The 19,415-nt window shown below is 58.3% G+C and overlaps 1 protein-coding gene across 1 annotated transcript; it reads right to left on the reverse strand.

Annotated features, from left to right (window-relative positions):
* Positions 1–5,358: 5,358 nt before the first annotated feature.
* On the reverse strand, positions 5,359–18,986 carry OTUD3 (OTU deubiquitinase 3). Its single transcript, XM_068162854.1, has 8 exons — positions 18,820–18,986; positions 16,866–17,014; positions 15,755–15,867; positions 11,071–11,193; positions 9,130–9,255; positions 7,203–7,299; positions 6,774–6,955; positions 5,359–6,181 (listed from the first exon to the last, which is right to left on the reverse strand). The coding sequence occupies exons 1-8, from the start codon at positions 18,984–18,986 to the stop codon at positions 6,005–6,007; spliced, it is 1,134 nt and encodes a 377-aa protein (XP_068018955.1). The 3' UTR covers positions 5,359–6,004.
* Positions 18,987–19,415: the final 429 nt, after the last annotated feature.

Genomic DNA, 19,415 nt, shown 5'->3' on the forward strand with positions numbered 1-19,415 from the left:
CCTTCCCAAGGCAGCTCCTGGAGGTGGTGGTGGTTTGGGGATGGGTAAGAAGCAGCCTGGGGGAGGGGGGTCACAGCTGGGGGGGTCACAGCTGGGGGGGTTCTGAAGTTTATACCCAGCCAGTTTTGCCTTTTTTTGTGGCTCATGTCCTCCAAAAAGGTTTGCCAGGAGGTTTTAGCAGCCAGGTGCTGAACCTCAGGGGGTCAAAGCGAGCAACAGAAGCAGCAAGAGGCTGCTCAACCCCAGCCCTAACTCCAACCCCAACCCCAGCTCCAAACCAAACCCCAACCCTGATCTCAACCCCAGCTACAACTTCAATCCCAACCTCAACTCCAACTCCAACCCCAAACTAAATCCCAGCCCTGCTCTCAACTCCAGCTCCAACCCCGACCCAAACCCAACTCCAAACCAAACCCAACCCCAGCTCCAACTCCAGCTCCAAACCCCAGTCTCAACCCCAGCTCCAACCTAAACCCAACCCCAATCCCAATCTCAACCCCAGATCCAAGACCAATCTCAACCCCAAACCAAACCCCAATCTCAACCCCAACTCCAAACCAAACCCAGCCCCAGTTCCAACCCAGTCTCAACCCCAGCTCCAATCCCAAACCAAACCCAACCCCAGCTCCAAACCAAACCCCAGTCTCAACCCCAGCTCCAACCCAAACCCAATCCCAGTCTCAACCCCAGATCCAATCCCAATCTCAACCCCAACCCCCAAACCAAACCCAACCCCAATCCCAACCCCAGCTCCAAACCCAACCCAACCCCAAACTCAACCCCAGCTCCACCCGCAGCCCCACCCAACCCAAATCATACCCAACCCCAGCCCCCCCCAACCCAAATCATACCCACCCCAGCTCCAACCCCAGCCCCACCCAACCCAAATCATACCCAACCCCAGCCCCACCCAACCCAAATCATACCCAACCCCAGTCCCACCCAACCCAAATCATATCCAACCCCAGCCCCACCCAACCCAAATCATACCCAACCCCAGCTCCAAACCCAACCCAATCCCAATCTCAACCCCAGCTCCAACCCCAACTCCAAACCCAAAGCCATCTCCAGCTCCAACCCCAACTCCAAACCCAAAGCCATCTCCAACTCCAACCCCAACTCCAAACCCAGCTCCAACCCCAACCCCAACTCCAAACCCAAACCCAGCTCCAACCCCAACTCCAAAGCCATCTCCAACCCCAAACCCAACTCCAAACCCAGCTCCAACCCCAACCCCAACTCCAAACCCAGCTCCAACCCCAAACCCAACTCCAAACCCAGCTCCAACCCCAACTCCAAAGCCATCTCCAATCCCAAACCCAACTCCAAACCCAGCTCCAACCCCAGACCCAACTCCAAACCCAACTCCAACCCCAGACCCAACTCCAAACCCAGCTCCAACCCCAAACCCAAACCCAGCTCCAACCCCAAACCCAACTCCAAACCCAGCTCCAACCCCAGCTCCAACCCCAAACCCATCTCCAAACCCAACCCCAGCTCCAACCCCAACCCCAGCTCCAACCCCAACCCCAGCTCCAACCCCAGTTCCAACTCCAATCCCAACCCCAGCTCCAAACCCAGCTCCAACCCCAACACCATCTCCAACCTTAACCCATTCTCAACCCCAAACCCAACCCCATCTCCAACCCCTAACCCAGCTCCAACACAACCCCAACCCTCAAACCAAGCTCTAACCCCAGTTCCCCCCAGGCAGCTTGGCCACATCCCAGCCCCATCCTGCTCCTAATGAACCTTTGAGCAATTAACAGCACAGCTGTGGTGGTGTTTCACTTTGACCAACATCTCCAGCCCCTCCTCAGGCTTCCCAGAGGGATCTTGGTGTCTTTGTGGCTCCCCAACACTCCCTTTGTCCTCTTACTCATCTTCTGGGCTTTGGGATGAGGGAGGAGAGAGCAGGGACAGAGCTGAGGAAGCCAATGCTGCCCTCTTAAGGTCTGTGCTTGCGAAGAGGCTCCCCACAGGCACAAACCATTCCTGGTTAACACAGGCAGGGGCAGTGACTCTGATTCCCTCCCCTCAGGCACGGAGCCACAGAATCCTTGTGGATGGAAAAGACCTTGAAGCTCACCCAGTCCAACCATCCTCTGGCTCTGCCAAGCCCAGGGCTAAACCCTGGCCCTCAGCACCACACCTCTGGGGCTCTGAAGCCCCTCCAGGGATGGGGATTCAGCCAAGCCCAGGGCTAAACCCTGGCCCTCAGCACCACACCTCTGGGGCTCTGAAACCCCTCCAGGGATGGGCATTCAACCACCTCCCTGGGCAGCCTGGGCCAGGCTTTGAGAATCCTCTCAGGGAAGAATTTTCCTCTAATGTCCAAACTAAACCTCCCCTGGGGCAACTTGAGGCCATTTGCCCTTGTTCCCTGGGAGAAGAGACCAACCCCCACCTGCCTCCAGCCTCCTCTCAGGGAGCTGTAGAGAGCCAGCAGCTCTCCCCTCAGCCTCCTCCAGGCTCAACACCCCCAGCTCCCTCAGCTGCTCCTCCCCAGCCCTGTTGTCCAGACCCTTCCCCAGCTCTGTTGCCCTTCTCTGGCCCTGCCCCAGCCTCTCAAGGTCCTTCTTGGAGTGAGGAGCCCAAAACTGAACCCAGTGCTCAAGCTGTGGCCTCCCCAGTGCCATCACTTCCCTGCTCCTGCTGGCCACACTGGTGCTGATCCAAGCCAGGCTGCTGGTGGCCACCTGGACACCCCCTGGCTCATCTTCAGCTGCCTCAGCTTCAGCACCCTCAGGGGCATTCCCTGCTGGGCAGTCTCCAGCCACTCTGCCTCAAGGCCTGGAGCATTCATGGGGCTGAAATCCCAGGCAGGTGCCCTGCTCCTTGCCCTGCAACCAGAGATCACTGAGCACAGGGAGCTCCACTGGAGAGCAAACAGGAGCTGTAACCATGCTCCCTCTGCTCTTGTTTCCTGCTCTCCTGCCTCCTCCAGGGACAAACCTCCCTGACCTGCACAGAAAGCAAACTCTTTGCACAAAGCTGAGTTCCCTGAAGAATGTTGCATAAGGATTCCCTAGAAGAAACAAAAGTGCACAGAGAATCCCAGAACCCCCCCCCCAGGATGTTAGGGCTTGGGAGGGACCTCTGGAGATCATTTGAGTCCATTCCCCTCCCTCTCTGCCAGAGCAGGATCACCCAGGGCAGGTCACAGAGGAACACAGCCAGGTGGGGCTTGAAAGTCTCCAGGGAAGAAGCTGCACAACCTCTCTGGGCAGCCTGCTCCAGCAGGCCTCCAGCACCTTCAAGGTGGAGAACTTTGCCCTCAAGCTGGAGTGAAACACCTCCACTTACAGCTGCTTTGCTTTTACCCTTGGCAAGCAGCAGTGTGAAGAAGCTTTAACTCAGACCTGGGCAGCTCAGTCAGTCAAAACAAGGCCTTTTTATTTCCATGCTGCTTGGGGAACTTCCCAGAACACACAGAGTTTGTTCCAAGGCAGCCTCCATTCCCCTCAACCAAGCCACCTCACCCCTGCCCTGGCTGAGGAGGTGCCTCCTGATCTCTGCTGTGCAAGTGCACCCAAGCTAAGTGCTTCAGGCCAAATCCAAACCCCTGAGTGAAGCTGAATCCCTGAGGGCCCTAATCCCAGAGTCCTTAGCCCAGGCCTGTGGTGGGAAGCATCCCAGGACTCAAGCTGTGGATTTTGGTGACCTTAAGGGAGAGGAATTTGAGATGAGCAAACCCTGCCCTGCAAAAGCCCTTGCCTGCTGGAGTGGAGCAGGCAAGCTTCCCACTCATCACCACTGCTTGGAAGCTTGGTTCCAGGGACTCCTCAGCCCTTGGCCACACCAATTTCACTGAGGCTAACAGCTGTCAAGTTCCTGGCTTGGATGGAAGCTCTGGAGAAGCCCAGAAGCCCCAGGGCATGGCAAAGGAGGTGAGATTCCAGCTGTTCACATCACAGCCCTCAGTGGAAGTCTCCTGGCTGCTCCTGTCATGTTTTACAAGCTCATTAGGCTGCACCAGGTTGGATTAATCAGCCCTCTGGTCCCAGGAGTCCACTGGGATGATTTCTTCCCCTTAACAGCCAGCAAAGGAGCTGGCTCTCAAGCTAAGTCAGAATCAGGCACAGACAAGGCAATCCCCTTCTCCCTTCTCCCTCCTGGAACAGCACCACTGGGCAAATCTAAACTGAGCCCAGCATTCCTACATGGACAGGAAGGAGGAATATCCCTCTGGACACAGAGCTGGCTGAGACCCTGGGCTTTGGAAAGGATTCTGGGATCCTGTTCATTTTATTGACAGGAGAGAGGAGAGGGAGAGAGAAGGAGGAGAGGGAGAGAGAAGGAGGAGAGGGAGAGAGAAGGAGGAGAGGGAGAGAGAAGGAGGAGAGGGAGAGAGAAGGAGGAGAGGGAGAGAGAAGGAGGAGAGGGAGAGAGAAGGAGGAGAGGGAGAGAGAAGGAGGAGAGGGAGAGAGAAGGAGGAGAGGGAGAGAGAAGGAGGAGAGGGAGAGAGAAGGAGGAGAGGGAGAGAGAAGGAGGAGAGGGAGAGAGAAGGAGGAGAGGGAGAGAGAAGGAGGAGAGGGAGAGAGAAGGAGGAGAGGGAGAGAGAAGGAGGAGAGGGAGAGAGAAGGAGGAGAGGGAGAGAGAAGGAGGAGAGGGAGAGAGAAGGAGGAGAGGGAGAGAGAAGGAGGAGAGGGAGAGAGAAGGAGGAGAGGGAGAGAGAAGGAGGAGAGGGAGAGAGAAGGAGGAGAGGGAGAGAGAAGGAGGAGAGGGAGAGAGAAGGAGGAGAGGGAGAGAGAAGGAGGAGAGGGAGAGAGAAGGAGGAGAGGGAGAGAGAAGGAGGAGAGGGAGAGAGAAGGAGGAGAGGGAGAGAGAAGGAGGAGAGGGAGAGAGAAGGAGGAGAGGGAGAGAGAAGGAGGAGAGGGAGAGAGAAGGAGGAGAGGGAGAGAGAAGGAGGAGAGGGAGAGAGAAGGAGGAGAGGGAGAGAGAAGGAGGAGAGGGAGAGAGAAGGAGGAGAGGGAGAGAGAAGGAGGAGAGGGAGAGAGAAGGAGGAGAGGGAGAGAGAAGGAGGAGAGGGAGAGAGAAGGAGGAGAGGGAGAGAGAAGGAGGAGAGGGAGAGAGAAGGAGGAGAGGGAGAGAGAAGGAGGAGAGGGAGAGAGAAGGAGGAGAGGGAGAGAGAAGGAGGAGAGGGAGAGAGAAGGAGGAGAGGGAGAGAGAAGGAGGAGAGGGAGAGAGAAGGAGGAGAGGGAGAGAGAAGGAGGAGAGGGAGAGAGAAGGAGGAGAGGGAGAGAGAAGGAGGAGAGGGAGAGAGAAGGAGGAGAGGGAGAGAGAAGGAGGAGAGGGAGAGAGAAGGAGGAGAGGGAGAGAGAAGGAGGAGAGGGAGAGAGAAGGAGGAGAGGGAGAGAGAAGGAGGAGAGGGAGAGAGAAGGAGGAGAGGGAGAGAGAAGGAGGAGAGGGAGAGAGAAGGAGGAGAGGGAGAGAGAAGGAGGAGAGAGAGAGAGAAGGAGGAGAGAGAGAGAGAAGGAGGAGAGAGAGAGAGAAGGAGGAGAGAGAGAGAGAAGGAGGAGAGAGAGAGAGAAGGAGGAGAGAGAGAGAAGGAGGAGGGAGAGAGAAGGAGGAGAGGGAGAGAGAAGGAGGAGAGAGGACACAGCACATTCCTGAGGTAAGAATTGGTCAGCAGGGTAAATCCCAGCTCCTCCAAGCCCAGCCCAGCCCCAGGTTGATGTAACCCCTACCATAACCTGAGCCCATCAAGAGAGGCCAAAGCAAATCTCTCACCTTCCCCTAACTCCAAAGCCAGAGATCCAAGGCTCTACTTTCTGTGGAGTTCAAACACCCCTCCTGCCACAGAGGTCAAAGCAGGATCACAGAGCAATTGTTCTCCCCTCCTCACACCCCCCCACCCCCCAAGTGAAGAAGCAGGAAGGTCCCCCTGAGCTCAGAGGGGATCAGCAGGCACCAAAGGGTGCCTGGCAATGTGCTCCAGGGCAGCTCTGGCTCCACCAGGTTTATTTGCTGCTCTCAGCAGGGCCACCCAGAGCACACTCAGTCAGATGTTTAGGGCTGCCATGGCCTTCACCAGGGTGACATGGCTGCTGGGGTCTGTCTCCCTCCTGCTGCTGTCTGCACAGTTGCTCTTGGTGGCCAGGACCTTCTGTCTGTGCCTCTCCTCCTGGCGTTTCTTCTTCTCCAGCCGCTGCTGCTCCTTCCTCTGCTTCTTGGACACCTGAGAGATGAAAACACAGAGCTGGAAGCACATCTCCAGTCCAGATGGGGAAACCATCACAGAACCCTGGAATCCCAGCAGGGTGGGGACCTCTGGAGCTCAGCCAGTCCACCCCCCCTGCTAAAGCAGGGCAGCCACAGCAGCTTGCCCAGGAGCACAATGCCCAGGGGGGGTTGGAAGCTCTTCACACCAAGGAGACTCCACAACCTCTCTGGGCAGCCTGCTCCAGGGCTCAGCACCCTCACACCAAACAACTTTCTCCTCCTGTTCAGATGCAACCTCCTGGCTTCCAGTTTGTGCACACTGGGCCTGTCCACCCCCCACCTGGCTACAGCCTCCCTGCAGGGAGTTGGAGAGAGCAAGAAGGTCTCCCCTGAGCCTCCTCTTCCCCAGGCTAAGCAACCCCAGCTCCCTCAGCCTCTCCTCCCAGGGCTGTGCTCCAGACCCCTCCCCAGCCTTGTTGCACTTCCCTGGACACCTTCAAGCCTCTCAATGTCCTTCTTGTACCACGTCCAGTTCTGGGCTCCTCAGTGCAAGACAGTTGCTGGTTGAGCAATCCCTGCTGCAGGGTGTGGAAGCCACCCTCACACACCTTTGGGTTCCTGCCAGCTCGCTCCTCTTCCTCAGGTCCAGGCTGTCCTTTGCTGCCTTCAGCTTCCCCTGGGTGCAGGCTCTGCCTTCCAAGGCCTCTGGCCCCGCTGCCGGCCTCCCTCCGCGGCACTCTGCCTCCCCACTCCTCAGCTCTGCTCTGGCCAGCAGGCTGCTCCTCAGCACCTACCAACAGCAGAGGTTTCTCTCAGACACAAGCTCACCCCATCAGCCACTTCCTTCCTCCAGAACCCCTGGTGGGGTTTTGGAAGCTGGATGGACTCTGCCCTCACTCCCCTGAGCGGGGCAGGGCTGAGGCAGCAGCGCTGCCGACAGCAAGCCTCAGGCTCCGCTCTCCTCACTGAGCTGCTGCCTGCAGCTAACCCTTCACACCAGGAAACCTCCTGAGGTGCCACAGCCTCCACCTACTCACCCATTCTGTCCACCTCCTTCACTTGCAAGATGGCAAAGACTGCAGATTCCACACTGTAGTCTTCCTCTTCCAGGACTCGGCTTACTAACTCCACGTCCTGCCCGCAACAGGAGAGGGAGAGAGAGGCCTCTCAGGAGCACCCACAGGACCACAGCCAAAGGAGAAGAGCCCACCCCCCACCTAGCTCCAACCTCCTTTCAGGGAGCTGCAGAGAGCCAGAAAGTCATAGTATCATAGAATCAGTCAGGGTTGGAGGGGACCACAAGGCTCAGCCAGTTCCAACCCCCCTGCCATGGGCAGGGACACCCCACACTAGATCAGCCTGGCCAGAGCCTCAGCCAGCCTGGGCTTAAACACCTCCAGGGACAGGGCCCCAACCACCTCCCTGCACAACCCATTCCAGGGCTTCACCACTCTCATGGGGAAGAACTTCCTCCTCACCTCCAGCCTCAATCTCCCCACCTCCAGCTTCATTCCATTCCCCCTAGTCCTATCACTGCCTGAGATCCTGAGCAGTCCCTCCCCAGCCTTCCTGTAGCCCCCTGCAGATCCTGGAAGGCCACAATGAGGTCATCTCAGAGCCTTCTCTTCTCCAGACTGAACAGCCCCAACTCCCTCAGTCTGTCCTCACAGCAGAGCAGCTCCAGCCCTCTGCTCATCCTCCTGGCCCTTCTCTGGACACCTTCCAGCACCTCCAGATCCCTCTTGCAATAGGGGCTCCAGAACTGGAGGCAGGACTCCAGGTGGGGTCTCCCCAGAGCTGAGCAGAGGGGGAGGATCACCTCCCTTGCCCTGCTGGCCACACTTCTCCTGCTGCAGCCCAGGCTCTGCTTGGCTTTCTGGGCTGCAAGTGCACACTGAGAGCTCCTGCTGAGCTTCTCCTCCCCCAGCACCCCCAAGGCTCTCTCCTCAGGGCTGCTTTCCAGCCAGTCCCTGCCCAGCCTGCATTTGTGCCTGGGATTGCCTCCAGCCAGCTGCAGGACCCTGCCCTTGCTCTTGTTGAACCTCCTGAGGTTGGCTTGTGCCCACCTCTCCAGCCTGCCCAGCTCCCTCTGGATGGATCCCTTCCCTCCAGCTGTCTGCTGCACCACACAGCTTGGTGTCATCAGCAACCCTGCTGAGGCTGCACTCAGTGCCACTGCCCATGGCACCCACAGAGATGTTGAACAAGCCTGGTGCCCAGGACTGATCCCTGAGGGACTCTGCTTGTCCCTGGCCTCCCCTGGGACATGGAGCCATGGACAGCCACTCTTTGGGTGCAGCCATCAAGCCAGTTCCTTATCCATCTAGTGGTCACCCCTCACACCCATGTGTCACCAGCTTGGAGACCAGGCTGTGGTGTGGGACAGTGTGGAAAGCTTTGCTCAGCTCCAGGCAAACGACATCAGCTGCTCTCCCCTCAGCTGTTGATGTTGTCACCTGCTCATAGAAGGCCACCAGGTTGGTCAGGCAGGATTTGCCCTTGGCAAAGCCATGCTGACTGCTCCCAATCACCTCTTCACTATTCTTCTGAGCCAGTAGTGCCTCCAGGAGGATCTGCTCCATGATCATTCCAGGCTGAACACCCCCAGTCCCCTCAGCTGCTCCCCACCAGCCCTCCCCCAGCTTCATTGCTTTTCTCTGCACCCACTCCAATGTCCCCCTTGGAGGGAAGGGTCTCTGAAAGAGCCACTTGGGGCCTTCAGATCACTTCAAATGCTGCAGAACTCCTCTCAAAGTGGATGTGCAGAGAGGCTGCCACACAAATCTTGCCAAATTCTTAGGAGCCCTGGGTTGATCTGGCTCGAAGGCTGAGGCCTGGGATGAAAGCCATCCTGGTTTGTGCTCCTGGTGCTGGAAGGCTCCAGGGTTGGGATTGTTTAGAACCCTTCCCCCCACCCTTGTCCCAAGGAGGTTTTGAGCCCAACCAGGCTTCCTCAGCACTTACTGCACACCCTGTTGCATTGCAGACTTTTTGCACTGCATCTTCCAGTTCACCTTCAGTCTCCTCTTCAGAGTCACCCCTCGGGGCCTTCACTTCCTCCTCCTTGTCAGAGTCATTCTTAGGAAGCATCTGCAGGCAAAGCCAAGCCCAGCAGCTCACACAACCATGCCACAACTTCAGCCTCTGCATCAAAAACCCCCACTCCACATCAGCCTCAGCTGAGTGATGGCTGAATGGGACACAGAACCATGGAACTGGCAGGGTTGGAAAGGACTTCAAGGCTCAGCCAGTCCCACCCCCCCTGCCATGGGCAGGGACACCTCACACTCCAGCAGGTTGCTCACAGCCACACTCCAAGCCCCACCTTACTGCAACCTCCTTTCAGGGAGCTGCACAGAGCCAGCAGCTCTCCCCTCTGCCTCCTCTTCCCCAGGCTCAATACCCCCAGCTCCCGCAGCTGCTCCTCCCCAGCCTCTTTGCCTTGCCCCTTCCAGATCCCACACAGAACTGAGGCAGCTTCACCCCAACACACTGCAGGCACAGCCCTGCTGCAGCTTCCCTTCCACACTCCTCAGCTCACCACACAGCTTTCCTTAAGCCTGGCTCAAATTCCTAGCAGCAAATCACCCAGGTGTAGTCTGACCTTCAGGAGAGTCATATCCTAGAATGGGTTGGGCTTGGAAGGGACCTTCAAGATCAGCCAGTTCCAACCCCTCTGCCCTGGGCAGGGACACTTCCCACCAGCCCAGGCTGCTCAAGGCCTCATCCAGCCTGGCCTTGAACAGCTCTAGGGAGGGGACAGCCACAGCCTCCCTGGGCAGCCTGGAAACATGGACTGACATGGACTGACATGGAAACATGGACTGACATGGAAACAGGGACTGACATGGATTGACATGGACTGACATGGAAACATGGATTGACATGGAAACAGGGACTGACATGGATTGACATGGAAACAGGGACTGACAGGGACTGACATGGAAACAGGGACTGACAGGGACTGACATGGATTGACATGGATTGACATGGAAACAGGGACTGACATGGATTGACATGGACTGACATGGACTGACATGGACTGACATGGAAACAGGGACTGACAGGGACTGACATGGACTGACATGGACTGACATGGAAACAGGGACTGACAGGGACTGACATGGAAACATGGACTGACATGGATTGACATGGATTGACATGGACTGACATGGATTGACATGGACTGACATGGACTGACATGGATTGACATGGACTGACATGGACTGACATGGAAACAGGGACTGACAGGGACTGACATGGACTGACATGGATTGACATGGACTGACATGGAAACATGGACTGACATGGACTGACATGGACATGGAAACAGGGACTGACAGGGACTGACATGGATTGACATGGACTGACATGGAAACAGGGACTGACAGGGACTGACATGGACTGACATGGACTGACATGGAAACAGGGACTGACAGGGACTGACATGGACTGACATGGAAACAGGGACTGACAGGGACTGACAGGGACTGACATGGAAACAGGGACTGACAGGGACTGACATGGACTGACATGGATTAACATGGACTGACATGGACTGACATGGACTGACAAGTGAGGTAGGGAGAGGACTGCTGCACCCAGCCGCTGCTTTTCCAGCTCCTTCCTCCCTCCCCTTTGTTTCTGACCTCAGAGTGCATGAGTATGGGGCTGCTGCATGACGTGCACAGCCTCAGCTTTGATGTTCAGGGAGTTAGACACTTCCCAGCCTGTCTCCAGAAGGGCAAACAGCACTAATTATGAAGGCCTTGGGGCTCCCCTGGCCTCAGCATGAGACAGGGACCAAACTCCCCTCAAGCTCGGCAGGAGGAAATCACCTGGCAGCACTCATCTGTTTGATCTCTCACCCAGAGGGTGACTCAGGACCATCCTGTCACAACCAACCTCCATCTGAAGATTTGCTGGAGCTTCAGAGTCATCATTGATCCTCCTCACACTGTCATAGTGCTCTCCATCACGGTAGGCAATGTGCAGCTCCCTCACGCTGCTCTGCTCCGTGCCCCGGATCTACAGGGAAGGAAGCAAACAGCAGCTGAGGAGCTGGGACTCAGCTTCAGCACTGCTCTGTCACCACAGAATCAATAAGGCTGGAAGAGACCTCAGAGCTCAGCAAGGCCAACCTGGCACCCAACACCTCCTGACAACTGAACCATGGCTCCAAGTGCCACATCCAATCCCCTCTTGAACACCTCCAGGGATGGGGACTCCACCACCTCCCTGGGCAGCACATTCCCATGGCCAATCTCTCTTGCTGGGAAGAATTTCTTCCTAACATCCAGCCTGAACCTCCCCTGGCACAGCTTGAGACTGTGTCCTCTTGTTCTGGGGCTGGGTGCCTGCCTGGGAGAAGAGACCAACCCCCACCTAGCTCCAAGCTCCCTGCAGGGAGTTGGAGAGAGCAAGAAGGTCTCCCCTGAGCCTCCTCTTCTCCAGGCTAAGCAACCCCAGCTCCCTCAGCCTCTCCTCCCAGGGCTGTGCTCCAGACCCCTCCCCAGCTTTCTTGCCCTTCTCTGGACACCTTCCAGCAGCTCAACCTCTTTCCTAACCTGAGGAGCCCAGAACTGGACACAGGACTCCAGGTGTGGCCTAAGCAGTGCTGAGCACAGGGCACAAGGACTTCCCTGCTCCTGCTGGCCACACTCTTCCTGCTGCAGGCCAGGATGCCCTTGGCCTTCTTGGCCCCCTGGGCATACTGCTGGCTCCTGTTCAGCTGCTGTCAACCACTACCCCCAGGTCCCTCTCTGCCTGGCTGCTCTCAGCCACTCTGCCCCCAGCCTGCAGCACTGCCTGGGGTTGCTGTGGCCAACAGACCTCTCCCCAGCCTCATTGCCCTTCTCTGGACACATTCAAGTGTCTCAATGTCCTTCATGAACTGAGGGGCCCAGAACTGCACACAGTACATTGCTGAAGCACTGAGCAACTCTGGGCTGGGAAGCAAAGCACTGAAGAGCATCCTGAAACAGAAAGTGTTGAGCAGCTGCAGCTGCAGCAGTGGCAGAGCTCCTGCCTCCAAGATAAAGCAGAGCCACAGGGTTGGGTCTGTTGCATCAGAGCAAACAGAGCATGGAATGAAGAGGTCTGAGTGGGAAGCTCAGAGCTGGCTTTACCCTTTCCACAGGAGCTGCTGGGTTTCAGTGGCTCTGAGCTGACAATGCTTTGGTTTTGCCTTCAAACATGAAGGGGAAGAAAAGAACCTCTGTTAGTTACCCAGAGGAGGCTTTGCTCTGCAGCTGGGACAAGAGGCTGCCCCAGGTCACTTTGGTGTGTTGTGGGTTTTAAAGGAAAGGTGAACAGAATCCTAGAATGGGTTGGGGTTGGAAGGGAGCTTCAGGATCAGCCAGTCCCAACCCCCCTGCCATGGGCAGGGACACCTCCCACCAGCCCAGCTTGCTCAAGCCTCCATCCAACCTGGCTTTCAACACTTCCAGCTTTGAAGCTTCCCCAGCTTCTCTGGGCAATCTGCTCCAGTGCCTCAGCACCTTCATGGGGAAGAGTTTCCTCCTCATGGCTCATCTAAATCCAGCTTCTTCCATCACTTCTCAGTCCTGTCACTCCATGCCCTTGGAAAAAGTACCCCCCCACCCCCCTCCAGCTCTCCTGCAGCCCCCTTCAAGTCCTGGCATGCAGCTCTGAGGTCTCCCTGGAGCCTTCTCTTCTCCAGGCTGAACAATCCCAACTCTCCCAGCCTGGCCTCACAGCAGAGGGCTTCCAGCCCTGCCAGCATTGCTGCTGTCTCCTCTGGCCCTGCTTCACCAGGTCCCTGCCTGTGCTGAGGACTCCAGAGCTGCCCCAGCATTGCAGGGAGGTCTCAGCAGAGCACAGCAAAGGGGCAGAATCCCCTCCCTGCCCCTGCTGCCCACACTGCTGGGACTCAGCCCAAGCCAGGGCTGTGTCTGGGCTGCGAGAGCACATCGCCAGCTCATGTGGAGCTTCTCACCCCCCAGCACCCCCCAAGTCCTCCTCCTCCACAGAAGCAAAGCCAAGCCATGAGAATGCATGCACTCCACTCCTCAGGAGCCCTGCTACCAGCCAACCCCTGCCTTTGCTTTGTCAGCAGTGAGCACAGCAGCTTCCACAGGCAGCTCCTGCTCGGGGTCTTACCCCAGCTTATGCAAGAAGAATTCTGTCCCCGCTCACCCCTGCCTCAACCTGCTGGCTGCAAGCCTGCAGCACCCCAGCTTTGCAAGGAATGCAGTAAAACCAGCCTGCAGGGGCAGAGCCCCTCTGCTCCCCTGCTGAGGCAGAGGTCAAAGAGCTGAGAGCTCTGCTGGGGAAGACGTCAGCGAAGCCAAGGGCGAGAAGCCCTGGCGGCAGGGCCCCAGGCTTGCCCAATCCCTCTTACGTCTTGGACTCAGCTCATCCCCAGCTCACAGAACACACACCCAGGCACCTCTCCACCACCTCTGTGGCATGGGAGCCACTGATGGCCTGCAGGGTTCACAACAAGAGAGTTTCCATTCATCTCTTCCACACTTAGGACGCCTGGAGCCACTGAATCGTTAGGGTTGGAAAAGGTCCTCAGGGCCAGGCAGTCCGAGCGGCCTCTGGCTCTGCTGAGCCCAGGGCTAAACCCTGGCCCTCAGCACCACACCTCTGGGGATCTGAAACCCCTCCAGGGATGGGGATTCAACCAAGCCCAGGGCTAAACCCTGGCCCTCAGCACCACACCTCTGGGGCTCTGAAACCCCTCCAGGGATGGGCATTCAACCACCTCCCTGGGCAGCCTGGGCCAGGCTTTCAGAACCCTCTCAGTGAAGAGATTGCTTCTAATACCCAACCTAAACCCCCCCTGGCACAATTTCAGGCCATCTGCTTGCAGTTTATCTCCTGACACCAGAAGAAAGCAGACCAAGCCCCACCTCACTGCAACCTCCTTCCAGGGAGCTGCACAGAGCCAGCAGCTCTCCCCTCTGCCTCCTCTTCCCCAGGCTCAACACCCCCAGCTCCCTCAGCTGCTCCTCCCCAGCCCTCTTCTCCAGACCCTTCCCCAGCCTCTTTGCCTTGCTCATTCCAGATCCCACACAGAACTGAGGCAGCTTCATCCCAACACACTGCAGGCACAGCCCTGCTGCAGCTTCCCTTCCACACTCCTCAGCTCACCACAGAGGTTTCCTTAAGCCTGGCTCAAATTCCTAGCAGCAAATCATCCAGGTGTAGTCTGACCTTCAGGAGAGACATATCCTAGAATGGGTTGGGCTTGGAAGGGACCTTCAAGATCAGCCAGTTCCAACCCCCCTGCCCTGGGCAGGAACACCTCCCACCAGCCCAGGCTGCTCAAGGCCTCATCCAGCCTGGCCTTGAACAGCTCCAGGGAGGGGACAGCCACAGCCTCCCTGGGCAGACTGTGTCTCCCCACCCTCACAGCAATGTAAAATCATTCAAAGCACACAAATGCTGTAATCTCAGCAGCCTGAACCTAACCCAAACTGCACACTGGCCACAGCAACCCCAGGCAGTGCTACAGGCTGGGGGCAGAGTGGCTGAGAGCAGCCAGGCAGAAAGGGACCTGGGGGTAGTAGTTGACAGTGGCTGAACATGAGCCAGCAGTGTGCCCAGGGGGCTAAGAAGGCCAAGGGCATCCTGGCCTGCATGAGGAAGAGTGTGGCCAGCAGGAGCAGGGAAGTCCTTGTGCCCTGTGCTCAGCACTGCTTAGGCCACACCTGGAGTCCTGTGTCCAGTTCTGGGCTCCTCAGGTTAGGAAAGAGGTTGAGCTGCTGGAAGGTGTCCAGAGAAGGGCAAGAAAGCTGGGGAGGGGTCTGGAGCACAGCCCTGGGAGGAGAGGCTGAGGGAGCTGGGGTTGCTTAGCCTGGAGAAGAGGAGGCTCAGGGGAGACCTTCTTGCTCTCTCCAACTCCCTGAAGGGAGCTTGGAGCCAGGTGGGGGTTGGTCTCTTCTCCCAGGCAAGCAGCACCAGAACAAGAGGCCACAGTCTCAAGCTGTGCCAGGGGAGGTTCAGGCTGGATGTTAAGAAGAAATTCTTCCCAGCAAGAGAGATTGGCCATTGGGATGTGCTGCCCAGGGAGGTGGTGGCGTCCCCATCCCTGGAGGTGTGTAGGAAGAGATTGGATGGGGTGCTTGGTGCCATGGTTGAGTTGATCAGATGGTGCTGGGTGACAGCTTGGACTTGATGATCTCTGAGGTCTTTTCCAACCTGGTTAATCCTATTCTATTCTATTCCATTCCATTTCCAATTCCATTCCAATTCATTCCATTCTAATTCATTCTAATTCATTCTCTTCTAATTCTATTCCATTCACACCATGCTGCTCTGCCTCCACATGCTCACCTCTCAGGCATTCCAGGTTTTCTTTCACTCCCTCCCCTCCTGGCTGAAACCTGGAGCATTTCACCCCAAGACTCAAAGAGCAAACACATCTCTACCCTGTGCCCAGCCAGCCAGAGCTGCTGCCTGCCCTCTTTGACAGATCAGGAACCACCCCCCCCCATGGCAGGGGGGGCTTGGACCTGGCTGATCCTTGAGGTCCCTTCCAACCCTGCCCCTTCTATGATCGATTCTGAGTTTCAGCAGCTACAACTTGGGGCCAAAATGTGCAAGGTTGGGTTCTCACCTGCCAGAGTGGAGCATTAAGCTGATGAATAACCACATTCAGCTGATGGTTCCTTGCAAAGGCCACAATAGCATCGTTGCCAGCAAAGGTGCCAGGCTTTGCCAGGTTGGTAACTGAAGAGGGGAGAAAAGGAAACATTCACAAGGGGTTGGAAACCTTCCTGATACTTGCAAAAAGGAGAGGGGGGGAGGAGGGAATCTGCCAGCCCAAGCCCAAGAAAGGAAAGCCCAGCTGTGAAACAGGCTGTGAAACAGGCTGCTGAGGCAAGGGTTTGGCAGCAGCAAGGGTTAATGAGCCTGGAATGACCACAGACCCCTCTGAAACACCCAACACAGCCTGAAGAGGGGGTGAGGCTGTGAGCTCTGGGTTAGCTCAGAAGGTAGAGTGCCAAGCAAGCATTGAGTGAGCCAACAGCATTCAGGTGTCACACAGTAAGGTCATAGAATCACAGAATGGTTTGGGCTGGAAGGGGCCTTGAAGATGGGGAGGGAGCCCTCCACCACAGCAGGGTGCTCAAGGCTTCATCCAGCCTGGCCTTGAACACCTCCAGGGAGGGAGGACCCAAACTGCTCCTGTATTTCACCCCTCTCACTCTGCAGAACCACCTCCTGATGTCCAACCTAAACCTCCCCTGCTCCACTTTCAAACCACTGCCCCTTCTCCTCCCCCCACAGCCCTTTCTGAGCAAGTCCCTCCCCAGCCTGCCTGGAGCTCCCCTTCAGGTATTGAAATGCAGCTCTGAGGTCTCCCTGGAGCCTTCTCTTCCTCAGGTATCTCAGCCTGTCCCCACAGCAGAGGTTCTTCAGCTCCCTCATCATCTTTGTGGCCTCCTTTGGACTTCCTCCAGCAGGTCCAGGTCCTTGTGTTGGGGGCTCCAGACACAGCCCTGCAGGTGAGGTCTCCCCAGAACAGAGCAGAGGGGGCAGGATCCTCTCTCTCCATCTCTAGCAATGGGCCCTGGCAGCCCAGAAGGCCAATGGCAGCCAAGCTGCCATTGGCCTTCTGGGCTGCCAGGGCCCATTGCAGGCTCCTGGCCAGCACCCCCAAGCCCTTTCCTGTTCTCTCTTGCCCTCCAGCAAGCCCTCTCACCAGTGCCCTACAGAGCCCCTACCATGCTTGTCAAAGGGCACATCATCCTCCACAAAGGGCTCAAAATCCTCCCTCTGCTTGATCATGTAATCCACTGTCTCCTGGCGGTGCCTGAGGTGGTTCCTTGAGTGCCCTTCCAGCTGGTCGCCCAGGGCCCGGAACAAACAGTTGCTAGAGGGAGAGAAAGCACAAAGGGAATGGCTCTGAAGCAGAGCTAACAGCCAGGGGCATGGAGTCAGTGAGCTGGGAAGGAGGCCACACTAATGGGAGAAAGGGAAAGAGTTAACCTGTGCCTGCTGTGGGGAGGAGGATGGCTGGTGTGAGCAACCAGGGCTGGAGCAAATGTCATCAGCTCCCACAGGGGAGGTTAAGGGCAGGCCCCAGGCCTGGCTTAAGCTGACAGCAAGACAAATGACATAATGCAACAAAGGACAACAGGATGACCTGCTGAGCAGCTCCTCAGCAGACACATCTAATGACCCTTCCACCCCAAACTTATGGACCTTCCTCTGCTCTGCTCAGTGGAGCCTTCAGCCCCTCTGGGGATCAGGACCAGGACTAGCAGAGCCCTCAGATCAGGAAAGGACAAGCCAATGGAACCCTAATTCCCCCTGGGGATCAGGACCAGGACTAGCAGAGCCCTCAGATCAGGACGTGACAAGCCAAGGGAACCCTAATTCCCCCTGGGGAACAGGACCAGGACTAGCAGAGCCCTCAGATCAGCAAGGGACAAGCCAAGGGAGCCCTAATTTCCCCTGGGGATCAGGACCAGGACTAGCAGAGCCCTCAGCCCGCAGATGACAGACCAAGGGATCCTGCCTGGGGATCAAGTCCAGGACCAGCTGAGGCCCCAGCCCAGCAGGTGAGAGGCCAAAGGAGCACTCATCCTACCTGGGGATCAAGTCTGGGACTAGCAGAGCCCTCAGCCCAGCAGATGAGAGGCCAAAGGAGCACTCATCCTACCTGGGGATCAAGCCCAGGACTAGCAGAGCCCTCAGCCCAGCAGGTGAGAGGCCAAAGGAGCACTCATCCTACCTGGGGATCAAGCCCAGGACTAGCAGAGCCCTCAGCCCAGCAGGTGAGAGGCCAAAGGAGCACTCATCCCACCTGGGGATCAAGCCCAGGACTAGCAGAGCCCTCAGCCCAGCAGATGAGAGGCCAAAGGAGCACTCATCCCACCTGGGGATCAAGTCTGGGACTAGCAGAGCCCTCAGCCCAGCCGGTGAGAGGCCAAGGGAGCACTCATCCCACCTGGGGTTCAAGCCCAGGACTAGCAGAGCCCTCAGCCCAGCCGGTGAGCAGCCAGGGGAGCACTCATCCCACCTGGGGATCAAGCCCAGGACTAGCAGAGCCCTCAGCCCAGCAGGTGAGAGGCTAAAGGAGCACTCATCCTACCTGGGGATGAAGCCCAGGACTAGCAGAGCCCTCAGCCCAGCCGGTGAGAAGCCAGGGGAGCACTCATCCCACCTGGGGTTCAAGCCCAGGACTAGCAGAGCCCTCAGCCCAGCCGGTGAGCAGCCAGGGGAGCACTCATCCTACCTGGGGATCAAGTCTGGGACTAGCAGAGCCCTCAGCCCAGCAGGTGAGAGGCCAAGGGAGCACTCATCCTACCTGGGGTTCAAGCCCAGGACTAGCAGAGCCCTCAGCCCAGCAGGTGAGAGGCTAAAGGAGCACTCATCCTACCTGGGGATCAAGCCCAGGACTAGCAGAGCCCTCAGCCCAGCAGGTGAGCAGCCAAGGACCCGCAGCGCCATGGAGCAGGGGCTTTGCACAACCGCAGAGCAGGGCCCCCCTGGTCCCGACGGGGAGAAGCTCTCCCTCTCGCGGGGCACTGGTCCCGCTCACCCCCACCCCCGGGGGGCCGCAGGCTCCTCACCACCCCGAGGAGCAGGACCCTCCCCCCCGATCCCCCGGGAAGAGGAGGCGCAGGGAAGGGCAGGGGGTCCCGGGCAGGGGGTCCCGGTGGCGGCGCTCACCCATCGCCCGGCACCTCCCGCAGCTTGAGGCCCAGGGCCCGCAGCTGCCTGGCGAGCCCCCCGCCGCCCGCCGCGGGGCCGGGAGCCTGCCCGGCCGGGGGCTGCCGGGGCCGCCGCGCTCTGCGGGCTGCGGCGGGCCGGGCCCGGGCCGCCGGCTTGCGGGACATCCCCGGCGGCAGGCAGCGCGCATGCGCCGCCGCCCGCGTCACTACCCGGCGGCGCCCCCTGTCCCGGGAGCGGCCGCGGCACGGCCAGGGAGAGAGGGCTGGGGGGAGGCAGGGCGAGCCGCGGGGATGGTGCTGGGGGAGGCAGGGCGAGCCGCGGGGATGGTGCTGGGGGAGGCAGGGCGAGCCGCGGGGATGGTGCTGGGGGAGGCAGGGTGAGCCGCGGGGATGGTGCTGGGGGAAGCAGGGCGAGCCGCGGGGATGGTGCTGGGGGAGGCAGGGTGAGCCCTGGGGATGCTGCTGGGGGAGGCAGGGCGAGCCGCGGGGATGGTGCTGGGGGAGGCAGGGCGAGCCGCGGGGATGGTGCTGGGGGAGGCAGGGCGAGCCGCGGGGATGGTGCTGGGGGAGGCAGGGCGAGCCGCGGGGATGGTG

Source organism: Melanerpes formicivorus, unplaced genomic scaffold (assembly GCF_026170545.1).
Source record: "Melanerpes formicivorus ecotype bairdi unplaced genomic scaffold, bMelFor1.0.p_v2 SCAF_67, whole genome shotgun sequence".
Classification (NCBI taxonomy): Eukaryota; Metazoa; Chordata; class Aves; order Piciformes; family Picidae; genus Melanerpes; species Melanerpes formicivorus.

Coding starts and splice junctions, on each gene's coding strand:
- OTUD3 (XM_068162854.1), bottom strand. CDS start 18,986: ATGTCCCGCAAGCCGGCGGCCCGGGCCCGGCCCGCCGCAGCCCGCAGA. Junction 15,868..16,865: donor TGTGCCCTTTGACAAGCATG/GTAGGGGCTCTG, acceptor TCCCCTCTTCAG/TTACCAACCTGGCAAAGCCT. Junction 11,194..15,754: donor TTAATGCTCCACTCTGGCAG/GTGAGAACCCAA, acceptor CCTTCCCTGTAG/ATCCGGGGCACGGAGCAGAG.